The sequence below is a fragment of the Desarmillaria tabescens genome, assembly GCF_030435595.1.
Source record: "Desarmillaria tabescens strain CCBAS 213 chromosome Unknown EV420scaffold_29, whole genome shotgun sequence".
NCBI classification, from domain to species: domain Eukaryota; kingdom Fungi; phylum Basidiomycota; class Agaricomycetes; order Agaricales; family Physalacriaceae; genus Desarmillaria; species Desarmillaria tabescens.
This window is the reverse complement of record NW_026848328.1, coordinates 526,058-541,866: the sequence shown is the minus strand read 5'-3', so window position 1 is coordinate 541,866 and position 15,809 is coordinate 526,058. Positions and strand designations below refer to the sequence as shown.

Here is a 15,809-nt window from a genome sequence, read left to right as displayed (position 1 = left end):
CCAGCTTACCATCCAATCCCGCATCTGGTTTCGACTTTCAAATACCCGGAGGACGATTTGCGAGCTCCAACACATCATGTTTGCTGCTTGTCAGTGGGCGAGTCCCGCGATCATACAATCAAGCTGAACTCGCCAGGCTATAATCAGCGTCAGTGGGTCGTCTTAGAATCCAGCAAATTATTCTCTGAGATTCTGAAATACCTCTTCAAACATCTTGATGACGCCCTGCCTCGCCGCAAAGTGCTACTTGCTAGTTCAATCATGCGCTCTGTACACACCGTAGTGACAGAATGACACCGGCCTTCTTAATGATGCTTTTCTCCAAACTGCGATCGCAAGAAAAGAGATCATCCCTGCCATCGAGAAATAGTACCTGACAGTGAATAGAATTGAAATGTCCCTCGTGACCCTTCGCCGTGTATTATTGCTGTTTGCAGAATAGTTGGCGCAGCTGCCTTTTTGGGCTCGATTGCTTTTTTTGTCCGTTGAGTCGCAATATCACTTTTCAGTTATATCTTCTCCGTTTCCCCATCAAATTACATGGAATTTTGTATGTGTGTGATTCCCTCACTATTTCCGAGATGCGAGCCCCAATTCTGAAGTTTCGCGAGCAAGTTTTGAGTTCCTCAAATTTCGGCATGCATAACTGACATTTTCATCACTGCGAGAGAAGGTAACCAGATGTAAGCATATGGTAAGCTGAGATAATTTTTGAGTATCATTTCTGAGGTGCATGCAATGGAATTGGAGTTGTGGTGGCATCCTATTGTTCCTTTAGGATGTCAGGGTCCGGGTCAAAACATGCAACTCTTGATTTAACACCGCGATGATTTTTCTGGCACCAAAAATGCTGTTGTGCATCTCGCCTTGTATGAATACATTGACTTTCTCCCTTGGAGCATCTTCGTAGCATCCGTTGTTGGCAAGATACAGCTGAAAAGTTGATCTGAGCCCTCACAGCAGGCTAGAATTTTCGAATTGACTAAATTAAAATTCTGACTGCACCGGCACCTCAAGGGCTTCAGGAAATGTCGAAACATATCTTATTTCAAGCAAATATCTAATGTACTGACCGAGCTACAGCTGAAAAGTCTTTCGCGCCAAAAAAAAGCAACCAGGCCCAAAAAGGCAGCTACGCCAACTATTCTGCAAACAGCAATAAAGCAAATTGCCGGTTTTTGGTCCATGCGGATCGACCTTCTCGACGAAATTCTAGATATTATCTCTACGCTTATACTTCATGAGGTGCAATGATAGATTCAATATTGTGTCGAGAATTATTCGCGCCTCATCCAAGCCAAGAAATGGGTTGTTCTGTGTCGAGACCGTCTAGACAAGTCGAGCTGGTGCTTGCGGGCTACCCGTGGCAGAGTCCCCAGTTGCCTGTCTGACTGCACTGCCATTCCTGCCAAAAAGATGTTTGCATAAGGGGTCGAACGTGCAAAGCACAATAAAATTATAAAAGATCTTAATTTCCCAATTTTCCGATTTTCCTACTGCTAAGCCATGCTAACAAGTCGGTGATAAAACATTACTTTTATGTGAACTTAAAATCTCCTGTGAACAAGGTTCAATTAACAAAAAAACCTATGGGTTATAACAGAGTGGGTTAATACAAGTATGGGTTATTCAGAGGCGACTGTAAACGAATAAATGTGATAAACGGACCAACAATAGTTTGTTTCCGGAATCGGCAAAAACCGGACATGGTTCCGGTTTAATTCGTAATCAAGTTCAAGCAACCACCTCTTTCGGCGCATATGTCAGGATCTAACAAGTTACCCTCTATCCCCCTTGTAATCTCAGTCCTCTTAAATTCTGGAAGGACATTTTCTGAGACTCTAAAGTACCTTGTCAAGCATCTTGATGACGCCGGTTCATCGACAGCCCTCTCTATAATCACCCCTATATGCCTCCTCGCTGCCAAGTTTGACAATACTGCGTATCTCATCATAGACAAGTTCGATTTCGTGCTGTTCTATGCAGACTGGATTATACGGTATGGAATGGGCGCGCGCGAATATAAAATGTTCGAAGACGACCTCCTGCAAATTGAGAATACCTGCAGGCAAGCGAGGGAAGAGCTCGTCCCTGCGATCAAAGGAAACTTGGATAGGATCGAACTGCCCCTCGTGTCCACACTCCGTGGACCATGCGGATTGGAGACCTTCCTTCGCTTCATCAAGCATATCCCGGGGTTTTGGTCCGTGCGGATCGACCTTGTCGATGACATTCCAGATATCATTTCCTCGCTCTATAATTCATGTAGGGCAATGATGACCTGCCTCGATTGTGTCGAGCAGTATTCGCGCCTCGTTCAAATGCGCTTCCAAGACAAGGAATGGGTTTCTCAGCATCAAGGTCGCCCAGACTTGATTTGGTGCTTGTCAGCCACTTTGTCTTCTGTGACGGATTCGCTGTCTGGTCTGCGCTGCCATCCCGATCTGGAGGTGTACCTATCTGGGTACGTAAACCTAGTCCCGTTTAATCTGGCCGGTTTCTGAGTGTTCATTTCTCCGCAGGCGTTGCTAGTGAGATAGTGGCGAACAATGAAATGCATAAACACACAGGTGTACCAGTATCAACTATTATTTATCATTTCACGAGATAAAGAGGAATTGACAGATTTTGCGATTATCTTGTCCTATTAGGCTTCCCCGATCTTCCAGTATCTTCGAAGTCAAGGAAGAAGCCCGGTATACTTTGGCCCTATTTGCGTACGATTTTTCAGTGCAAATCAGGCTTGCTAGTGCCCATCTTCTACGCTCAAATGCAACACACACAGAGGCCAGCAGACGCTCAAAACCAAGCAGAGAGAGGCCAACGACCATCCCAGGAGCAAACGAAGTATGATTACGGTCAGTATCCCAGTTCCGCTGACGGCATCACCCCCCGACTCTCAGCGTTGGACGAGAAGTTTGTGCACACCCTTCTGCACACAGATATACCCCTGGATTATGTTCCAAGTATCGCCCTCATCCAAAAAATAGAAGCAATAGAAGTATATCTAAACAAAACCGCGGACAACTATTTGTGTGTATCATCGAGTCGTTTAGTATATCCACTTCTGATATACGTGCAGATTTATTGGTGTTCAAAAGGATCTCGAACAGATACTCCACCTTGTCGAGCCTATTATGACCGCTGTCAGAGAGCTAAGACCGGTTTGTCAAGAGGTCTTGGATTATGATAAAGATGATCTTCTTGCCCTACACCAGAAGCACATATCGTTTGGCCGTATGATTTATCATCACACTAAAGCCATTTCAGTCCAGCTTCAAAACTCGGTACGTGACTTTACTGATTCATATGGAATGCGTTTTAATGCACAAGTTGTTAGCCCTGTGGAGTATCTAATCTTTTTGCCCGGCTTGGAAAACCGTTCTGTGGAATCGTGGCCAGTATGGTGGCGGTCGGAACAATCGCCATTTCCCTTATGAGTGCGATAATACCCGAACTCTCCGACCTTTTCAAGGTAGCAGTCGTTAGTGCTACGGTTACTTCTGCCCTATCGTATCTTGGCAGTGAGAATTCATTGTTTCGTCCGTCTTTGCATGTTTGATGACCTCATCTCAGATGCTGCTTTGTTATTGAACAAAGTTATCCCTGTTCGAAACTCACTTTACCAAGAAGTTATCACGCACATCGGGCTATGGCTGGAGCTTCGGAGAGTCATCATCAGGGATTGTCCGGCTAACAAAAACCACACTTTGGACGCTGCGGAGAAACATTATTTTCTCCGGTCGTTCCAGCGCGCTGTCAGTTACATATGTTTCACGACTCTTGGCGGTACTCTGTGCTTACTGATCAACTAATAAGGTCATACCTCCCAATTCTGTCGGTAATCTTATTATGAAGGAACGCAACTTGGCTGCTCGCCCACGATGGGGTCTCAAAGCTGCCGAAGACGAGCCATTGGAGTCAGGTGTCCTTATAGTGGACAGAGTTAGTGCGGCAGACCCAGTCCACTCCTCGTCCAATAACGTAGGTCACCAGGATAGCATGCCAGGTACTCACACTGCTCGGTATGTCATATTTGAATTCTATAAGCTCCCTTCGGGTTCTTACATGTCCCTTCTAGTAGGAGTCGAAACACTGACTCGGCTGCTGGACCATCGAGTTGTTTGATTGACTAGCAGGGCTGAATTCCACTGGTCGCGTATGATCTCTTCCGTAGTATTAACCGAGTTATTTTGGGGTTTACCGGCGGCAAGTTTGGCGTGCCGATTTCGAGCCGTGCGACGCGTCTGGACAGGAAATGTTGCTTGCTCCGCTTTTCCTTACCAATATTTTATTTCATGTAAAGATACACTTTATTTTTTAGGTATAATACTTCTATGCTTCATACGCATCCCCAGACCCTGTAATACAACATTTATTCAACGCTGGAATTCCATCAGATTTGTAATAACCGGGTTGCGAGGCAGATGGCCCGTACACACACGACTATGTAGTCGTGTATGTAGTGTGTATGTAGCGTCTGTCTACGACTGACGACTTTATCTCGCGCGCTTGAAAAAGTATTTAGCTTACATATAAAATTTGTCAAATCTTGCGGTGAGGGTGCGGAAGAGTGATCCAATAACCATAGAAGGAAGAGACATCAATGATTCACCAAACAAAAGTCTATGAGAGACAGTTCGTTGTGTTGCTTAACGTGACGAAATGGTGGCCCAAGGAAAGGAGAGGATGGAATGACGGCACCATCCCCTACGAAGGGCGCAATAGAAACATCAAGAACACCAGCGCATTCGTCACCGACAGTGGTGTAGCAACTTTCATGTCTGAAGCGTGAGATGACTGATCTGGCGTCTGACAGTCGTTTTCGGACCAAAAAAAACGAAAAGTCGCTAACAAGAAACGGTGCTCGCCTAGCGAATGGAAAACATACCGAAGCATGATCCGCTCTTTATTAATCGTAGATAGTAAATAGATAAGTCAACTGACTGCATCTGCTGTCTTACTTTCCAGTGAAGCAGATTTCTCTAGATGAAGACGTCTCGCATCCGTAGCCCCAGCTCAGGTTGGACATCTTCAGATTCCCCAGTGTGCCTGTGAAGAACGACATCCTCATCAAGCAGGTTCTTTACTAGCTGCAGAAGGTCATAATCCCTATCGGATAATCGTCAGAAAGATGTGTATGTAGCGAACCAAAATAATCGATGACCAACCAACTAGGAGCGCCGGACGAGATATCGTGTGGTTGATCTTCTTCATCATTCCCATACCCCAGCGGTGTGTAAGCTATCATGCCAGCCACCTCTTCCGTGACGCAATACTTGCTGGCCAGACGCGGAGAGCGGAAAATGTGATAACTCATCAGAGGGCCTTTCTTCTTGAAAAAGTCCATTTTCCAAGTATGAATCCCCACGAGGTCCTCCTCTTCGCTTGGCTCGTTGTTATGGTCCAAGGGGATGACCCAGCAATGCTTATCCCCGGCTCGTCTTAAGATGTCGTGGAACTCGACGGCGGGATCATCCGGAGCCACCCCAACTGTTTTCCAACCCCGGTCGTGGTATTTCTTTCGGGCCTCGACGTCGCGGGCCTTGTTTGCCCGGCTTGGAACAGAGCATCGTTCACCGAATGTAGCCCTAGCGTAGAGCGAGTAGGCATGGGAGTGAGTGATGAAATTCATCACACAAGCTACGAAGTTCCGTTAAGGACGTTCTGAGGAGAATCCGACATTTGAACTTACTAGAATGAAAGTGAAGGATCACGTCAACTGGTGCGTACTTGGCGGTGATCAACTGGACCTTCTTATCCGCAGCGTTGTAGAAATCGAATACACCAGCAATAGCAGGGTTCGCGTACGACGAAGTGGGCTCGAAGAGAATGAAGTTCATCAGCCAATCAACGAGACCAGCATTAGCCTCAAAAGTCTCCTGCTGGGACCTCCGTGGCCGAAAGCGGTACCCAGCCTTGCGCAGGAACGCCTCGACCTCGTAGCACCGACTGTGGTTGACGTACAAATCCAAATCCGAGTCTTCGTACTCCACAGCATCGCGCTCAAAGAACTGAATCGCAGTTGATCCCGATATCAAGATCCCGAGCTCTTTTTGCAGGGCTCGGAAGGAGGTGATTTGGTCTTCGGTGAAATAGGGGAGGAGGTATTTGTTGAGGGTGTAGGCTCTTTTACGGAAGGAGGCGATGGATTGGTGGGCTTCTCTGTTGGCTTTGGAGTAGTTGTACAAATCGAGAGGTGCGAGGTCGCGGAACAGCAAGTCGTGCGCCGTACCTGGGCTGTTATGCAGATAAAAAAAATGAGCGACTGATAGAATCGCAAGGGGGAAAAAAACGCACAGAAGAGGCATCTTCGTTGAACCTGGAGAAGACGATGAAAAATCTCAGTAACTGGGGTGTCCGTTCGGTTGCTCTCAGGAATCTTCCAGAACGGCTTCGCAACGTAAACTTGAATGAAAACGAAAGCCAACAGCGCTCGTGGCCACGTGATACCGTGACGCGTCTGTGGCGTTGCCGCGCGCGTGAATCGCGATCAAATAATTAGCGATAAAGAAGTCATATTTTCATGCCACATAGTAATATATACATTAAGAACCGATGCATTAATGGTTGAATGAGTGATGTAAAGGGAATGTTACATAAAAGACAGGAAAGGGCTCAGAAACTAGGGAAAATAGGTACCAGACTTATTTACATACTTACCAGAGCCAGCATTATCGACGTACAGAGGGCATAAAGAACATGATGACATTTCAGAACTTCTTCGATCTCTTGAGACGGAAAGGCGGGAGGAGAGAAGTGGATGAGGAGTCAGTGGGGGTTTCGAAATCAGGCGACCTCATCCTCTTCTTCCCTTTGCCGTCCCCGCTCCCGGTGTTGCTGGGACCCTTCGCCAAAGCGCCGCGCAGGCTCTTCGTGAGACCACGAACAATGCGACCTGCTGTGCTCCGAGTGCTCCTCCTCGACGAGGGCAGCGAGGAAGTTGATTCCTGGGGCTGGCTCTTCGGTGGCAACGGCGCGAACGAGTGGTTTTGGTACGGGTGAACAGACTTCGTGCAGCAGTGTTCGTACTGGAGGTGGGGGAAGTGATCCGGGTTCTCACACGCGTAGAACTGCTGCGTAGCCGAGTTCGTTGGGAGAATATACGAGTCCTGGGCGGTGTACGGATGCTCTTCCGGCTCAGGGTGAGTGAACAGATCCACTCGGACGTCGGGGTTGAAGACGTCGTCGAGCAGAAGTTGGCTGGATTCTCGAGGGTGCTGTTGCTGGAACCGCATTACGGCGAACAGCTCATCTGTGCGGGAGATGATTTCCGAATCCGATGAGTGCCCGCTGATTGATGCGGAGCGCGATACCCTGTCAGCCTTGTCGAGCACGGACTCCATGAGGTCTGGAGCACCCCGATTCCGATAGACCTGGTCACCCGTAAACTCATCATCGAAAACGAGAGCTTTGCGGTTAGACAAGAGATATTCATCCTCGTCTTCCTCGTCCGAATCCTCAGCTGACATATCCAAGAACGACTTCAACGGAGATTCGGGGCGAGCGTCGAAGTTGAGGGCTCGAGCAACAACAAGATCACGATCCCCTGCCGAACTTTCGTCGTCTTCGTCATCAGCGTCCCAGCCTTCTTCCTTTGAGCCATCACCGTTGTCGGATACCGGACTGTCGACATACGCGTAGGATGGAGCAGCCACGGAAGGAGAACAAGGACTGGCGAAATCATCCAAGTAGTCATCATCAGACTCATCATCGTTGAACTCGTCATGAGCCGTAGGGTTCGTGGGACGAGGCGGCAGCAAAGATGGAAGGTACGAAGGAGCATCGCCTTCGTCGTCGCAATCCTCATCCAAGGGAACAGGCGTCGAGGGGCGCTCGATGAGTTCTACCGGGTTCAGAAGAGCCGCCATCTGATGGGCTGGGTCGATGGGGTAGAACACTCGGGATCCGAACGTTTGCGAGTGGCGGTTGAAGCTCGACACGAGCGCGCGCGCGTCGGCGGAGTTGAAGACGCGTTCTGGAGACGATGGCACTTCGCCCTCGGGAATGGGTGACACAGAGAGTAACCGTGAGGGTGGAGAGTGTTCCTCATCCGTCGAACCGTGCTCAATGATGGTGATAGTCGTCGTAGCATCAGGAGGGCTCCAGAAGTCAGTATCATCCAATTGCTTGCTATCGAGATCCGAGTAAGTGTGAGGCGTCTCCACAGGTCGCTGAACCCTGCTGTTGGGCAGAACTGGCGCGTCGTTCGGTCCGTCAGGTACGGGTTTGCTGAGAGGACTGACGAAGTCCGTGAGCTTCATGAGAATCAAGGCAAGGTGGAAACTCACGCGGTGACCGCCACTCTCACAGCGATTGGACTGTCAAACTTGAGCGAACTACTTGCCGAGCTGGTAGAGTCGAATTGGAACGTCGTCTCGATGGCATTGCTTCGCCGGCGGGTAGTTGCAACGGGCCGGGCAGAGCTGTGGGGAATGGACATGTTCCAGACCCTGGGGAAGAGGGAGAGACTTGAAGAATCCATGTCAGTAAGGGAGGGTATAGAGAAGTCTGCGTTCAACACAGGCTGAGGGGGGGTGAAAGATAATAGAGACGGGAGGGCGCATCTTTTATATGGCCCATAGTCCTGTCTCACGTGGCAAATAACAATGTTTGGGTGGCAGTAGCGTTTTTTGGTCATGGTACGCGAGCAATGCTTCGGGATCGTGCTTAGACCAGCCACCCGATTCGGACCCACTGGTCAAAAAAAGGAAGTCAAAAGCCCAAGAATATGTTTTACGTGAATTACCGACTGACGTGACCTGTGTAACCATGTCTGTATCCAAGATGTCGTAAGACAAAGACCGGAACCAAGTTTGAGCATGGCCAAAGACAACCCGTTCTGAACTCTTCGGCAGTGGCTCAACCATCATTCGATCTTGACACGCGACCCATATCGAAAGAAAGCTATCATTCGCCACTGCGGTCAGCAAAAGACCATTCGTGGTCGGAAAAAAATAACGTACGGCGTGCGAGAAAACCATTCCTGCCTAGGCTGGGAAATTCTGTGGGAGATTTGGCCCTTAGCAAGATCAGATACGAAGATAAGTAATGGAGACAATACTAGAAAAATTCAGTGCCTAGGACTTATAGCATCCTGAAAGGATAGCGATGAGTTCGGCAGACAGAATTGTATCCGCGATCATCTGTGGCGCTGCACAAGTACTCTTCCCTCAGAAGCCGGGCACTTAAAATTCACGCGCGGGCTAAGTATAGTGTCATTAGTGCAACACGGCTTCTGATAATTTCCAAATTACAAAAAATTCTACAGACCAGAAGAGCAACACGAGAGGTACTTTTACAGAGAGGGCTACGGCGGCAAAGCAACGAAGGAAGGAACGACAAACGAAGCGCCGATGCTCATTGATAGATGAAATTGTAGCGTGATAGCAGATGTGGGATGGCGCTAAGCTGGGGACCATACCTGTCCAAAAAGTGAGACTCGCTGTATGCATTCCAATAGAACACCGACCTCGCAGCATTATCATACAGTTCAAAGAGTGGAATAGCGAGGAGTTTCATGTTCTTTGGAACAGCAAGCACCTCTGTAATGGGAATTTTTCAGTACAGAAATGTCGGCTTTGGAGGATCAAACGTACTGCGCTCAGGCATCTGAACAAGAAATAGTTTTTTGCACTCCTTTGGCTTCGTTATATGCGCCGGAATAAAAGGATACTGACACAAAATGAGCAAGACTTGGGAGGAAGGTTTGAGTAGACACACCATGAATGTTTCGAAATTGGGTCTCCACCACTGCGCGAGACAATCTCCTATCTCCCATTCATTGTCAATTCCATGGGACGCGTTGAACTGCAGAGAATCAGTCGGTGGCGCGAGGCGGTCGTCCAGGCGCCTCTTTAGTCCGTCGATTTCATCTTCGCCGGGTTTGAGGTAGTCTCCTGGTCTGGTGGCGCGTCAAGATACGCCAAATAAACAAGAAGAGTCGCCTACAGTTTAAAGAATGCATTTGCGATCTGCAGCATGAGTATATGCGGGTGGCCGTGGTCGTGGACGACGAGGATGCCTTCGACGGTCCTGCGCATACCAAAATCCTCATAGTTGTTCTGTAATCGTTGCAGACGTGCAGAGACCGACGGGTCCTCTTCTGGTTGGGCCTCCTTTGTGCTGAAAGTAAAGTTGGACAGCGGATAGAGGTTGATAGTCGTCGACATCGTCAAGGGCAAGCCTAGGAATAGAAAGTGGAAAGTGATTGGCCAACCAAATAGAGACGTGACAATGTGACATTGCTTAGGCATTTCGGCTGTTTCCGCGGGCAGGCCCTCTGGGTTTTTAGGCTCCATCATATTTTCTTTGACTGTACAATTCTTGAGGCCGTTCCCTCATTTTTTCTGGTCACCAAATCTCTGACGAAAGTTGAAAATGAAAGAGCAGCTGAAGGATGCCACGCAAAGCGCCATTACCAGTCTTGTCATATATCAAACGGACCTCGAATAGACGAGAACGCGCTCGTCCAATGATGGACGGTAGCTACATCGCACTGACTGTATTCGGAGGATAAAAATTGTGCTTCTCTCCCAAAGCTCGTTGATTTTCAGCTCCCATGAGCTTGCCATAGCATTCTGCGATGCTTAAGAGAGGAAGGGTGTAGCCAAAGTACGGTATGTTTGTCTAGAGTCTCTTGTTTTGACTTCGTGGTGATTTATATAAATAATACTTAGTTGATACACTTCCTCATCTTGACGCGTATGAAAATCTCTTTTGAGTGTATGGTCGCGACACCTCAGGTACGTTCCCGCCGCGACCCACCTACTTCCCCCCTTTAATCCTGATTCCTGACCGCGACTCCTAGGGCTCAACCACACCTGTTAACTCACAACGGAGGGCAAGGTAGTATGCTCTTTTCGTATTTCTTGGTTCCACGAAGAACCTACGCTGTCGGAAGAAGATCAGCTGGGATTATTAAATCATACAGTGCGTGAAGGTATGGCTTGCTGTGTTCGCAGTTCAGTCCAGAGGCCGTTGTTTCTCCGAACCGAAACATTCTGGGCGCTTCTTCAGTAGCCCGATTCCCTTGAGCATCTTCCCTGTCTCTTCTCTTCACTCACTACCCTCATGGCACACACCTACATCCCTCTAATGCTGGATCACCATCACGGCTTTCCTTTATGGTTCCCTGACTCGGACCTCAGCCTTCCTCTCCGTTGTCGAGACAAAGGAATTTGCGTGGGCGATCTTGGATACATCACTGTTCGCGGAGCGTTCGCCTACCTTTTCAATGTCTACGCATCCGCTGATGATCCTATCAACAAGGGCCGCGTGCCCCCTATCTTCGAGCCTCTGGAGGTTTCTGGTCCTTCCGCTCGAGAACAAGAACTACACCCAGAGCATCATACATTGACTACGCCTGGTATACAACAAACTGCGTCCGCTGGAGGGGCGTGAGTATTCTCTGCGTTGCATATACCTGCCAGTGTATTAATTATATCCTTACTGATAGTCTCACCTCCGGCGTCGACGGAGGCGTTGGTCTCACGTTCTCTTGCTCTTCTACTCAAGGCGCCGCCCTAGTCCTCCCAGACGGTGCCGTACGCTACGATGTCAATCAATCTGCTCAGGCTAAACTTCACAAGTACGCGAAGAAGTATGCCCAATATTGGTACCAGTATCTCAATGGTGAGCAGGGCCGAGAGATGCGTAATGGATCTCTATACCTCGTCACAGGATGTGACAAATCTCATTCATGGGAAGCGGTATGCTTTCATCCTCCTACGCATAGCTCTGTATCTTCGCCTTTCTCTATCGTTGGAGCAGCCGAGGTTGGAGGAACGATCTCGCATGAATGGATGTTTCAGACGGGACCTTCTCGCCGTAATCATCGGAAGGACACGATGGATCCTAATCAAGCAATTTTTCTCCGTGGATACTCAATATCTGTGCCAGAGAAACCGATGATCCAGGAGCAACTGCTCAAAGACAAGACAACTGGTGCTGTGGAGATTTTTTCGATCGATGGTAGCAAGACGAAAGGTCCTCTGATCGTTCCGTTGGTTCCATATGGCATCGATAGTCGCTATAGCGCACCAGTAGAAGATATGGATATGTACGGAGAAGGTGCAGAGGTGATGTTATATCTTCCTCGCTTTCTGGCGATGCTTGATGGTCATTCCTTTTGACAGGACGATAGCGAGGATGATGCTGACTCCTCTGATGACGATGAAGACCCAGAGAGATTCTCGCAAGAGGCTGAGGTAATCGAAGATAAAGGTCTACAATCCATCGGCCAAGATAAATGAGTATATTCTCCAAAATGTGAACAGTTTGATTTACCTTGAGTCTTGTCTGACTGATATCACGGGTGTCTTTGATTCCAATTGCAGACGTTGCGATCACCCATGATAAAGACTGGATGAAGTTTATGCGCCATGAACGTCCCGATGGTGTAGAATCAGTACGTCTAGTGTTTCTCGCAACCTGAGAAGACAACGATACAATTTTTCTCCCAAGGACACCGAATTTCTACGCGACGAGGATTCCATACGTCGCTTTATTGAACAGGCTGTCATGTCCATCTCAGAGGGTAAGACTTGCAATTTTTCATTTACAGCTCTGACGTTCAGAAATAGGTTGTGCAACGTTTGAAACTACTACAGACACAGAGCTGATTGCATGAGGAATGCTAGCACCACCTAAATATGGCACCAACGGCTGGACTTTGATGTACTGATGATCAGAGTACCCATGAATGACAGCGAAGGTGGGCCATTCGAACTCGCGCCGTAGTCAACGCAGACCCGGAAGGGTAGCCTGAGTGTACCAGCGGTGAAGACATGACTCGTCGAAGTCAGTTTGTATCTACAAGTATCATTTGTTGACTTAGTTTCTTTTGATAATAAGAACACCATTCAGGAATTCACTTTCCTTAGATTTATGCCTATCTCTAACAGTAGCTGTCAAAGCTGTAGGTCAATAGAAAGCAAGAAATGATGTATCTACCTAGTTTGTAAAGAAGCTATATCCCTTCCGATACAATTTAATCCAAGTTAGACTCAGTCCACTTGGCCCAACTTTTGGTGAGTGACCTCCTCAAGCTCACTCCAGGTTCTCAAATGCACGTGTGAGCCGTTGCTCCCTCTTTGCAACCTCCCGCTCCCTCTCCGCAACCTCCCTCTCCCGATCTGCAACCCTATGCTCCCGATCTTCACAGGAGTCTGCCTTCTCCAGATTACCCCGGACAGTCGTAGACATTGTGTTGCTGATAAGGAGCATCTGTCGTACCGGTGCTTTCTTCAGCTCTGGGTTTTTGTCCATCGCTTCGATGTCGGCTCGAAAAGTTGTTTCAAACGCGGTTACAAATCCCTGGGTCATCCCCTCCTTCATCATCCCAACATGGACTTGCTTGAGGATGTGATCCAGAGTGAGTGCACCACCGGGAAGCAGAGCACAATTGTCCGTAACAAGACGCACTGATGCTACCTTTCTACGGTCTGCATATAAGGGCCCATGCTCAATAAGACATGCATCTGAGTCGTCTCCCATGCACAGGGACCTTGCAGTATGAAAAAATAGTGCCGCAGACCAATGGCACATATGGTATAGGGTACTATAGTTCTCTGCACTCTGCATGATAGAGAGACCAAGAGAAGCGCAATGGATTATGTCCATTTTCCCAAGTGGTATATCAAATTTCTGGATGAGACCGTACTTCGAGTTGATGTCAGGACAGGCATCCTTGAGGTCGGCTCCAATAGTGATAAGGTCAGCATTTCCCGAGTTGCACTCTTGTACAAGTATAAGGAATATAACCACCACCATCAATTTCCTCTTTTTTCTTTATTTCGCCTTCCACTAGCTCATGTGCTCGCAACATGTACACGAAGTTTGGCTAGCACCTTTTGTTGATCATTGGAAGGGTGCATATTGGGCTGGCGCAACATTTTAGACCCCCTTTTCGCTGTCTCAGAATGTTCGTTCGCTATCCCGCACCTGGATCACATCTCGCTGCCATGCTTCCTCAATTTTTGCGTTAATGAGCACTGCAAATGTTCTTTGCCCTTATTCTGTGATTGCAGGAGGTCACTGCGACCGTAACTTTTCCCGCTATCATTATTTCAATGATGTGACATATTCTTGAACCCGAACGGTTCCTCGGACCTTTCTCGCAATGCGAGGCTCGGCTGACACCTTTCGCTCATCATTGGATGGATGTAGTGTTGCTAGTGCAACGTTAAGTTGGAGGCCTTTTCAATTTTACTGGAAATGTCTCAGAAAACTCGTTCGCTATGTCGCACCTGGATCACCTTATGCTCCGTCACTATGTGGGGTCTTCTAGTAGGTTCACAGCGGCATGGGTTCTAGTTTAATCACATATGTATCCTGTCCCTTCGAAGTCATCCAACTCCGTGAGATGCGTTTGGTCCGGAAAACCAACGATGTTCACAGCGGCATGGGTTCTTCGCGGTCTACGATGTTGACTTGTTTGTCAACAACGGCGTAGAAAACATTGGCTGTTCCCTTGATAGGGACGGTTTGCCAGTGCGACGACTACTACTACTACTACTACTACTACTTGCACTGAATGCCTTATGCACTCACTTGACCCTAGTTAGCAACAGTGCAATGACAAGAATTGACTGTGGATACTGACATTGTAGACGACGACCTCTGTTTGAACCGTTCAATCACCATAACTCTCGAGTCTGCTTTTCCTGCCCGTACTTCTTCGTCATTGCCCGACTGTATATAAACGACGACCAGCTCATGGCAGATGGTCCCCTGGCTTGAGCGATGGTGTTCGATACAGGTAACATGGCACGATTGAAGGGCACGAAGACGATCTCTGCCATGATCCTGTGAGATAACCTCAAACCAAACTCCTATACCCATAGTAAACTTCACGGTCTCGATAACGCCATGTACGAAGCGGTTGGGTTTCTGCAAGTGTACTGGAGGTTTTTTCTCGCTGTTAAGCAGAGTGTCGTAAAGGAAAGAGGCGCAGGAGAAGAAACGCATTGCGCCAATAAACAAGTCTTAAACGGCAAAGTCCTAACCATATTGTATATGATTTCAAATTCAGTTTTACAAGCCCCTTACATCGACGCTTGCTCATGTAGGGATCGGTTACAAGTCTAATAGGACTCGGAACTAGCGAAGCTGCAGATCAGGGTATTGTCGCAGGCGTCAACACGGGGTTTGCGGCTTTGCGGTGTCCACCGTTCGTCCTAACAAGAGCAGAGAGCTTCATGATCGTCGATGATCTCATTGGAGCGGACGAACCGTGTGAGTGTCATCAACTACGCCCTTGGGCCTACTAATGGTGATGGTAGATCAGATGTTACTTAACCTCGAAGTCGGAATACCGAATGACGTTGCGACCTGAAAACTCCGATATGCGGTTAACAGCCAAAGGTTTGACCTCGTTTGTATCTAGATGCTGTAACTTGATTGATTTCGTATATGTAGCATGCACTGCAATGTTAGTGTGGCATCAGAGGAACGTTAGCTGTCGTTCGGCCAGATGCTGCACTAGAAATACAACCAACCAGATCATCGACGTGTTGAAAGGTTGTGTGCTCAGTACACAGGTGGGTGACCACGTTTTCACCACAGCTTCATTTAACATATTTAACACAACGGCTGGACTTTTAACGTACTGATGATCGGAGTATCCATGAATGACAGCGAAGACGGGCCATTCGAACCCGTACCGTAGTCGACACAGGGAAGGGTAGTCTGAGTGCGGACATGACTCGCCGAAGTTGGCTTGTGTCTACAAGAATCATTTGTTGATTTAGTTTCTTCTAATAATGAGAATGCCATTCGGAAATCCACTTAACGAATGCTTGACTATG

General features: G+C 48.0%; 7 protein-coding genes across 7 annotated transcripts; 3 read left to right on the top strand and 4 right to left on the bottom strand.

Moving 5' to 3' along the window:
- Positions 1 to 2,991: 2,991 nt before the first annotated feature.
- On the top strand, positions 2,992 to 4,389 carry EV420DRAFT_635958 (uncharacterized protein). The gene is made up of 6 exons (XM_060482886.1): positions 2,992 to 3,037; positions 3,083 to 3,287; positions 3,341 to 3,524; positions 3,577 to 3,758; positions 3,820 to 4,025; positions 4,082 to 4,389. The coding sequence occupies exons 2-6, from the start codon at positions 3,138 to 3,140 to the stop codon at positions 4,134 to 4,136; spliced, it is 777 nt and encodes a 258-aa protein (XP_060328348.1). The 5' UTR covers positions 2,992 to 3,037; positions 3,083 to 3,137; the 3' UTR covers positions 4,137 to 4,389.
- Positions 4,390 to 4,818: 429 nt separating this feature from the next.
- On the bottom strand, positions 4,819 to 6,431 carry EV420DRAFT_1558033 (uncharacterized protein). The gene is made up of 4 exons (XM_060473721.1): positions 6,301 to 6,431; positions 5,696 to 6,240; positions 5,172 to 5,643; positions 4,819 to 5,112 (listed from the first exon to the last, which is right to left on the bottom strand). Exons 1-4 carry the CDS (start codon positions 6,309 to 6,311, stop codon positions 4,986 to 4,988), a joined length of 1,155 nt encoding a protein of 384 aa, XP_060328347.1. The 5' UTR covers positions 6,312 to 6,431; the 3' UTR covers positions 4,819 to 4,985.
- Positions 6,432 to 6,515: 84 nt separating this feature from the next.
- EV420DRAFT_1558032 (uncharacterized protein) lies at positions 6,516 to 7,724 on the bottom strand. The gene has a single exon (XM_060473720.1). The coding sequence runs from the start codon at positions 7,470 to 7,472 to the stop codon at positions 6,714 to 6,716; it is 759 nt and encodes a 252-aa protein (XP_060328346.1). The 5' UTR covers positions 7,473 to 7,724; the 3' UTR covers positions 6,516 to 6,713.
- Positions 7,725 to 9,195: 1,471 nt separating this feature from the next.
- On the bottom strand, positions 9,196 to 10,241 carry EV420DRAFT_1558030 (Cleavage/polyadenylation specificity factor subunit 5). Its single transcript, XM_060473719.1, has 5 exons — positions 9,952 to 10,241; positions 9,724 to 9,904; positions 9,600 to 9,675; positions 9,473 to 9,545; positions 9,196 to 9,424 (listed from the first exon to the last, which is right to left on the bottom strand). Exons 1-5 carry the CDS (start codon positions 10,170 to 10,172, stop codon positions 9,361 to 9,363), a joined length of 615 nt encoding a protein of 204 aa, XP_060328345.1. The 5' UTR covers positions 10,173 to 10,241; the 3' UTR covers positions 9,196 to 9,360.
- Positions 10,242 to 10,838: 597 nt separating this feature from the next.
- On the top strand, positions 10,839 to 12,414 carry EV420DRAFT_635871 (uncharacterized protein). The gene is made up of 3 exons (XM_060482885.1): positions 10,839 to 11,399; positions 11,459 to 12,080; positions 12,138 to 12,414. The coding sequence occupies exons 1-3, from the start codon at positions 11,074 to 11,076 to the stop codon at positions 12,252 to 12,254; spliced, it is 1,065 nt and encodes a 354-aa protein (XP_060328344.1). The 5' UTR covers positions 10,839 to 11,073; the 3' UTR covers positions 12,255 to 12,414.
- Positions 12,415 to 12,890: 476 nt separating this feature from the next.
- Positions 12,891 to 15,002, bottom strand: EV420DRAFT_1766075 (uncharacterized protein). The gene is made up of 4 exons (XM_060480863.1): positions 14,606 to 15,002; positions 14,528 to 14,552; positions 13,123 to 13,740; positions 12,891 to 13,101 (listed from the first exon to the last, which is right to left on the bottom strand). The coding sequence occupies exons 1-4, from the start codon at positions 14,968 to 14,970 to the stop codon at positions 13,051 to 13,053; spliced, it is 1,059 nt and encodes a 352-aa protein (XP_060328343.1). The 5' UTR covers positions 14,971 to 15,002; the 3' UTR covers positions 12,891 to 13,050.
- An 88-nt stretch (positions 15,003 to 15,090) lies between these two features.
- EV420DRAFT_635862 (uncharacterized protein) lies at positions 15,091 to 15,749 on the top strand. Its single transcript, XM_060482884.1, has 4 exons — positions 15,091 to 15,237; positions 15,285 to 15,366; positions 15,421 to 15,542; positions 15,593 to 15,749. The coding sequence occupies exons 1-4, from the start codon at positions 15,211 to 15,213 to the stop codon at positions 15,668 to 15,670; spliced, it is 309 nt and encodes a 102-aa protein (XP_060328342.1). The 5' UTR covers positions 15,091 to 15,210; the 3' UTR covers positions 15,671 to 15,749.
- The last annotated feature ends 60 nt before the right edge of the window (positions 15,750 to 15,809 follow it).

Excerpts from the sequence above, each read along its gene's own strand:
- EV420DRAFT_635958 (XM_060482886.1), top strand. The coding sequence starts at position 3,138 with ATGACCGCTGTCAGAGAGCTAAGACCGGTTTGTCAAGAGGTCTTGGAT. Across the intron at positions 3,759-3,819 it reads TCCGGTCGTTCCAGCGCGCT|GTCATACCTCCCAATTCTGT; the intron begins GTCAGTTACATA and ends TCAACTAATAAG. Across the intron at positions 4,026-4,081 it reads CCAGGTACTCACACTGCTCG|TAGGAGTCGAAACACTGACT; the intron begins GTATGTCATATT and ends TGTCCCTTCTAG.
- EV420DRAFT_1558033 (XM_060473721.1), bottom strand. Across the intron at positions 5,644-5,695 it reads GATCCTTCACTTTCATTCTA|CTTGTGTGATGAATTTCATC; the intron begins GTAAGTTCAAAT and ends GGAACTTCGTAG. Across the intron at positions 5,113-5,171 it reads TCGTCCGGCGCTCCTAGTTG|GGATTATGACCTTCTGCAGC; the intron begins GTTGGTCATCGA and ends ATTATCCGATAG.
- EV420DRAFT_1558032 (XM_060473720.1), bottom strand. The coding sequence starts at position 7,472 with ATGTCAGCTGAGGATTCGGACGAGGAAGACGAGGATGAATATCTCTTG.
- EV420DRAFT_1558030 (XM_060473719.1), bottom strand. The coding sequence starts at position 10,172 with ATGTCGACGACTATCAACCTCTATCCGCTGTCCAACTTTACTTTCAGC. Across the intron at positions 9,905-9,951 it reads GCAAATGCATTCTTTAAACT|ACCAGGAGACTACCTCAAAC; the intron begins GTAGGCGACTCT and ends ACGCGCCACCAG. Across the intron at positions 9,546-9,599 it reads TGTTCAGATGCCTGAGCGCA|AGGTGCTTGCTGTTCCAAAG; the intron begins GTACGTTTGATC and ends TTCCCATTACAG.
- EV420DRAFT_635871 (XM_060482885.1), top strand. The coding sequence starts at position 11,074 with ATGGCACACACCTACATCCCTCTAATGCTGGATCACCATCACGGCTTT. Across the intron at positions 11,400-11,458 it reads ACTGCGTCCGCTGGAGGGGC|TCTCACCTCCGGCGTCGACG; the intron begins GTGAGTATTCTC and ends CCTTACTGATAG. Across the intron at positions 12,081-12,137 it reads TGTACGGAGAAGGTGCAGAG|GACGATAGCGAGGATGATGC; the intron begins GTGATGTTATAT and ends TCCTTTTGACAG.
- EV420DRAFT_1766075 (XM_060480863.1), bottom strand. The coding sequence starts at position 14,970 with ATGCGTTTCTTCTCCTGCGCCTCTTTCCTTTACGACACTCTGCTTAAC. Across the intron at positions 14,553-14,605 it reads CAGAGGTCGTCGTCTACAAT|TGAGTGCATAAGGCATTCAG; the intron begins GTCAGTATCCAC and ends ACTAGGGTCAAG. Across the intron at positions 13,741-14,527 it reads GCATAAGGCATTCAGTGCAA|GAGTGCAACTCGGGAAATGC; the intron begins GTAGTAGTAGTA and ends ATACTTGTACAA.
- EV420DRAFT_635862 (XM_060482884.1), top strand. The coding sequence starts at position 15,211 with ATGATCTCATTGGAGCGGACGAACCGT. Across the intron at positions 15,367-15,420 it reads TATGCGGTTAACAGCCAAAG|CATGCACTGCAATGTTAGTG; the intron begins GTTTGACCTCGT and ends TCGTATATGTAG. Across the intron at positions 15,543-15,592 it reads GTTGTGTGCTCAGTACACAG|GGCTGGACTTTTAACGTACT; the intron begins GTGGGTGACCAC and ends ATTTAACACAAC.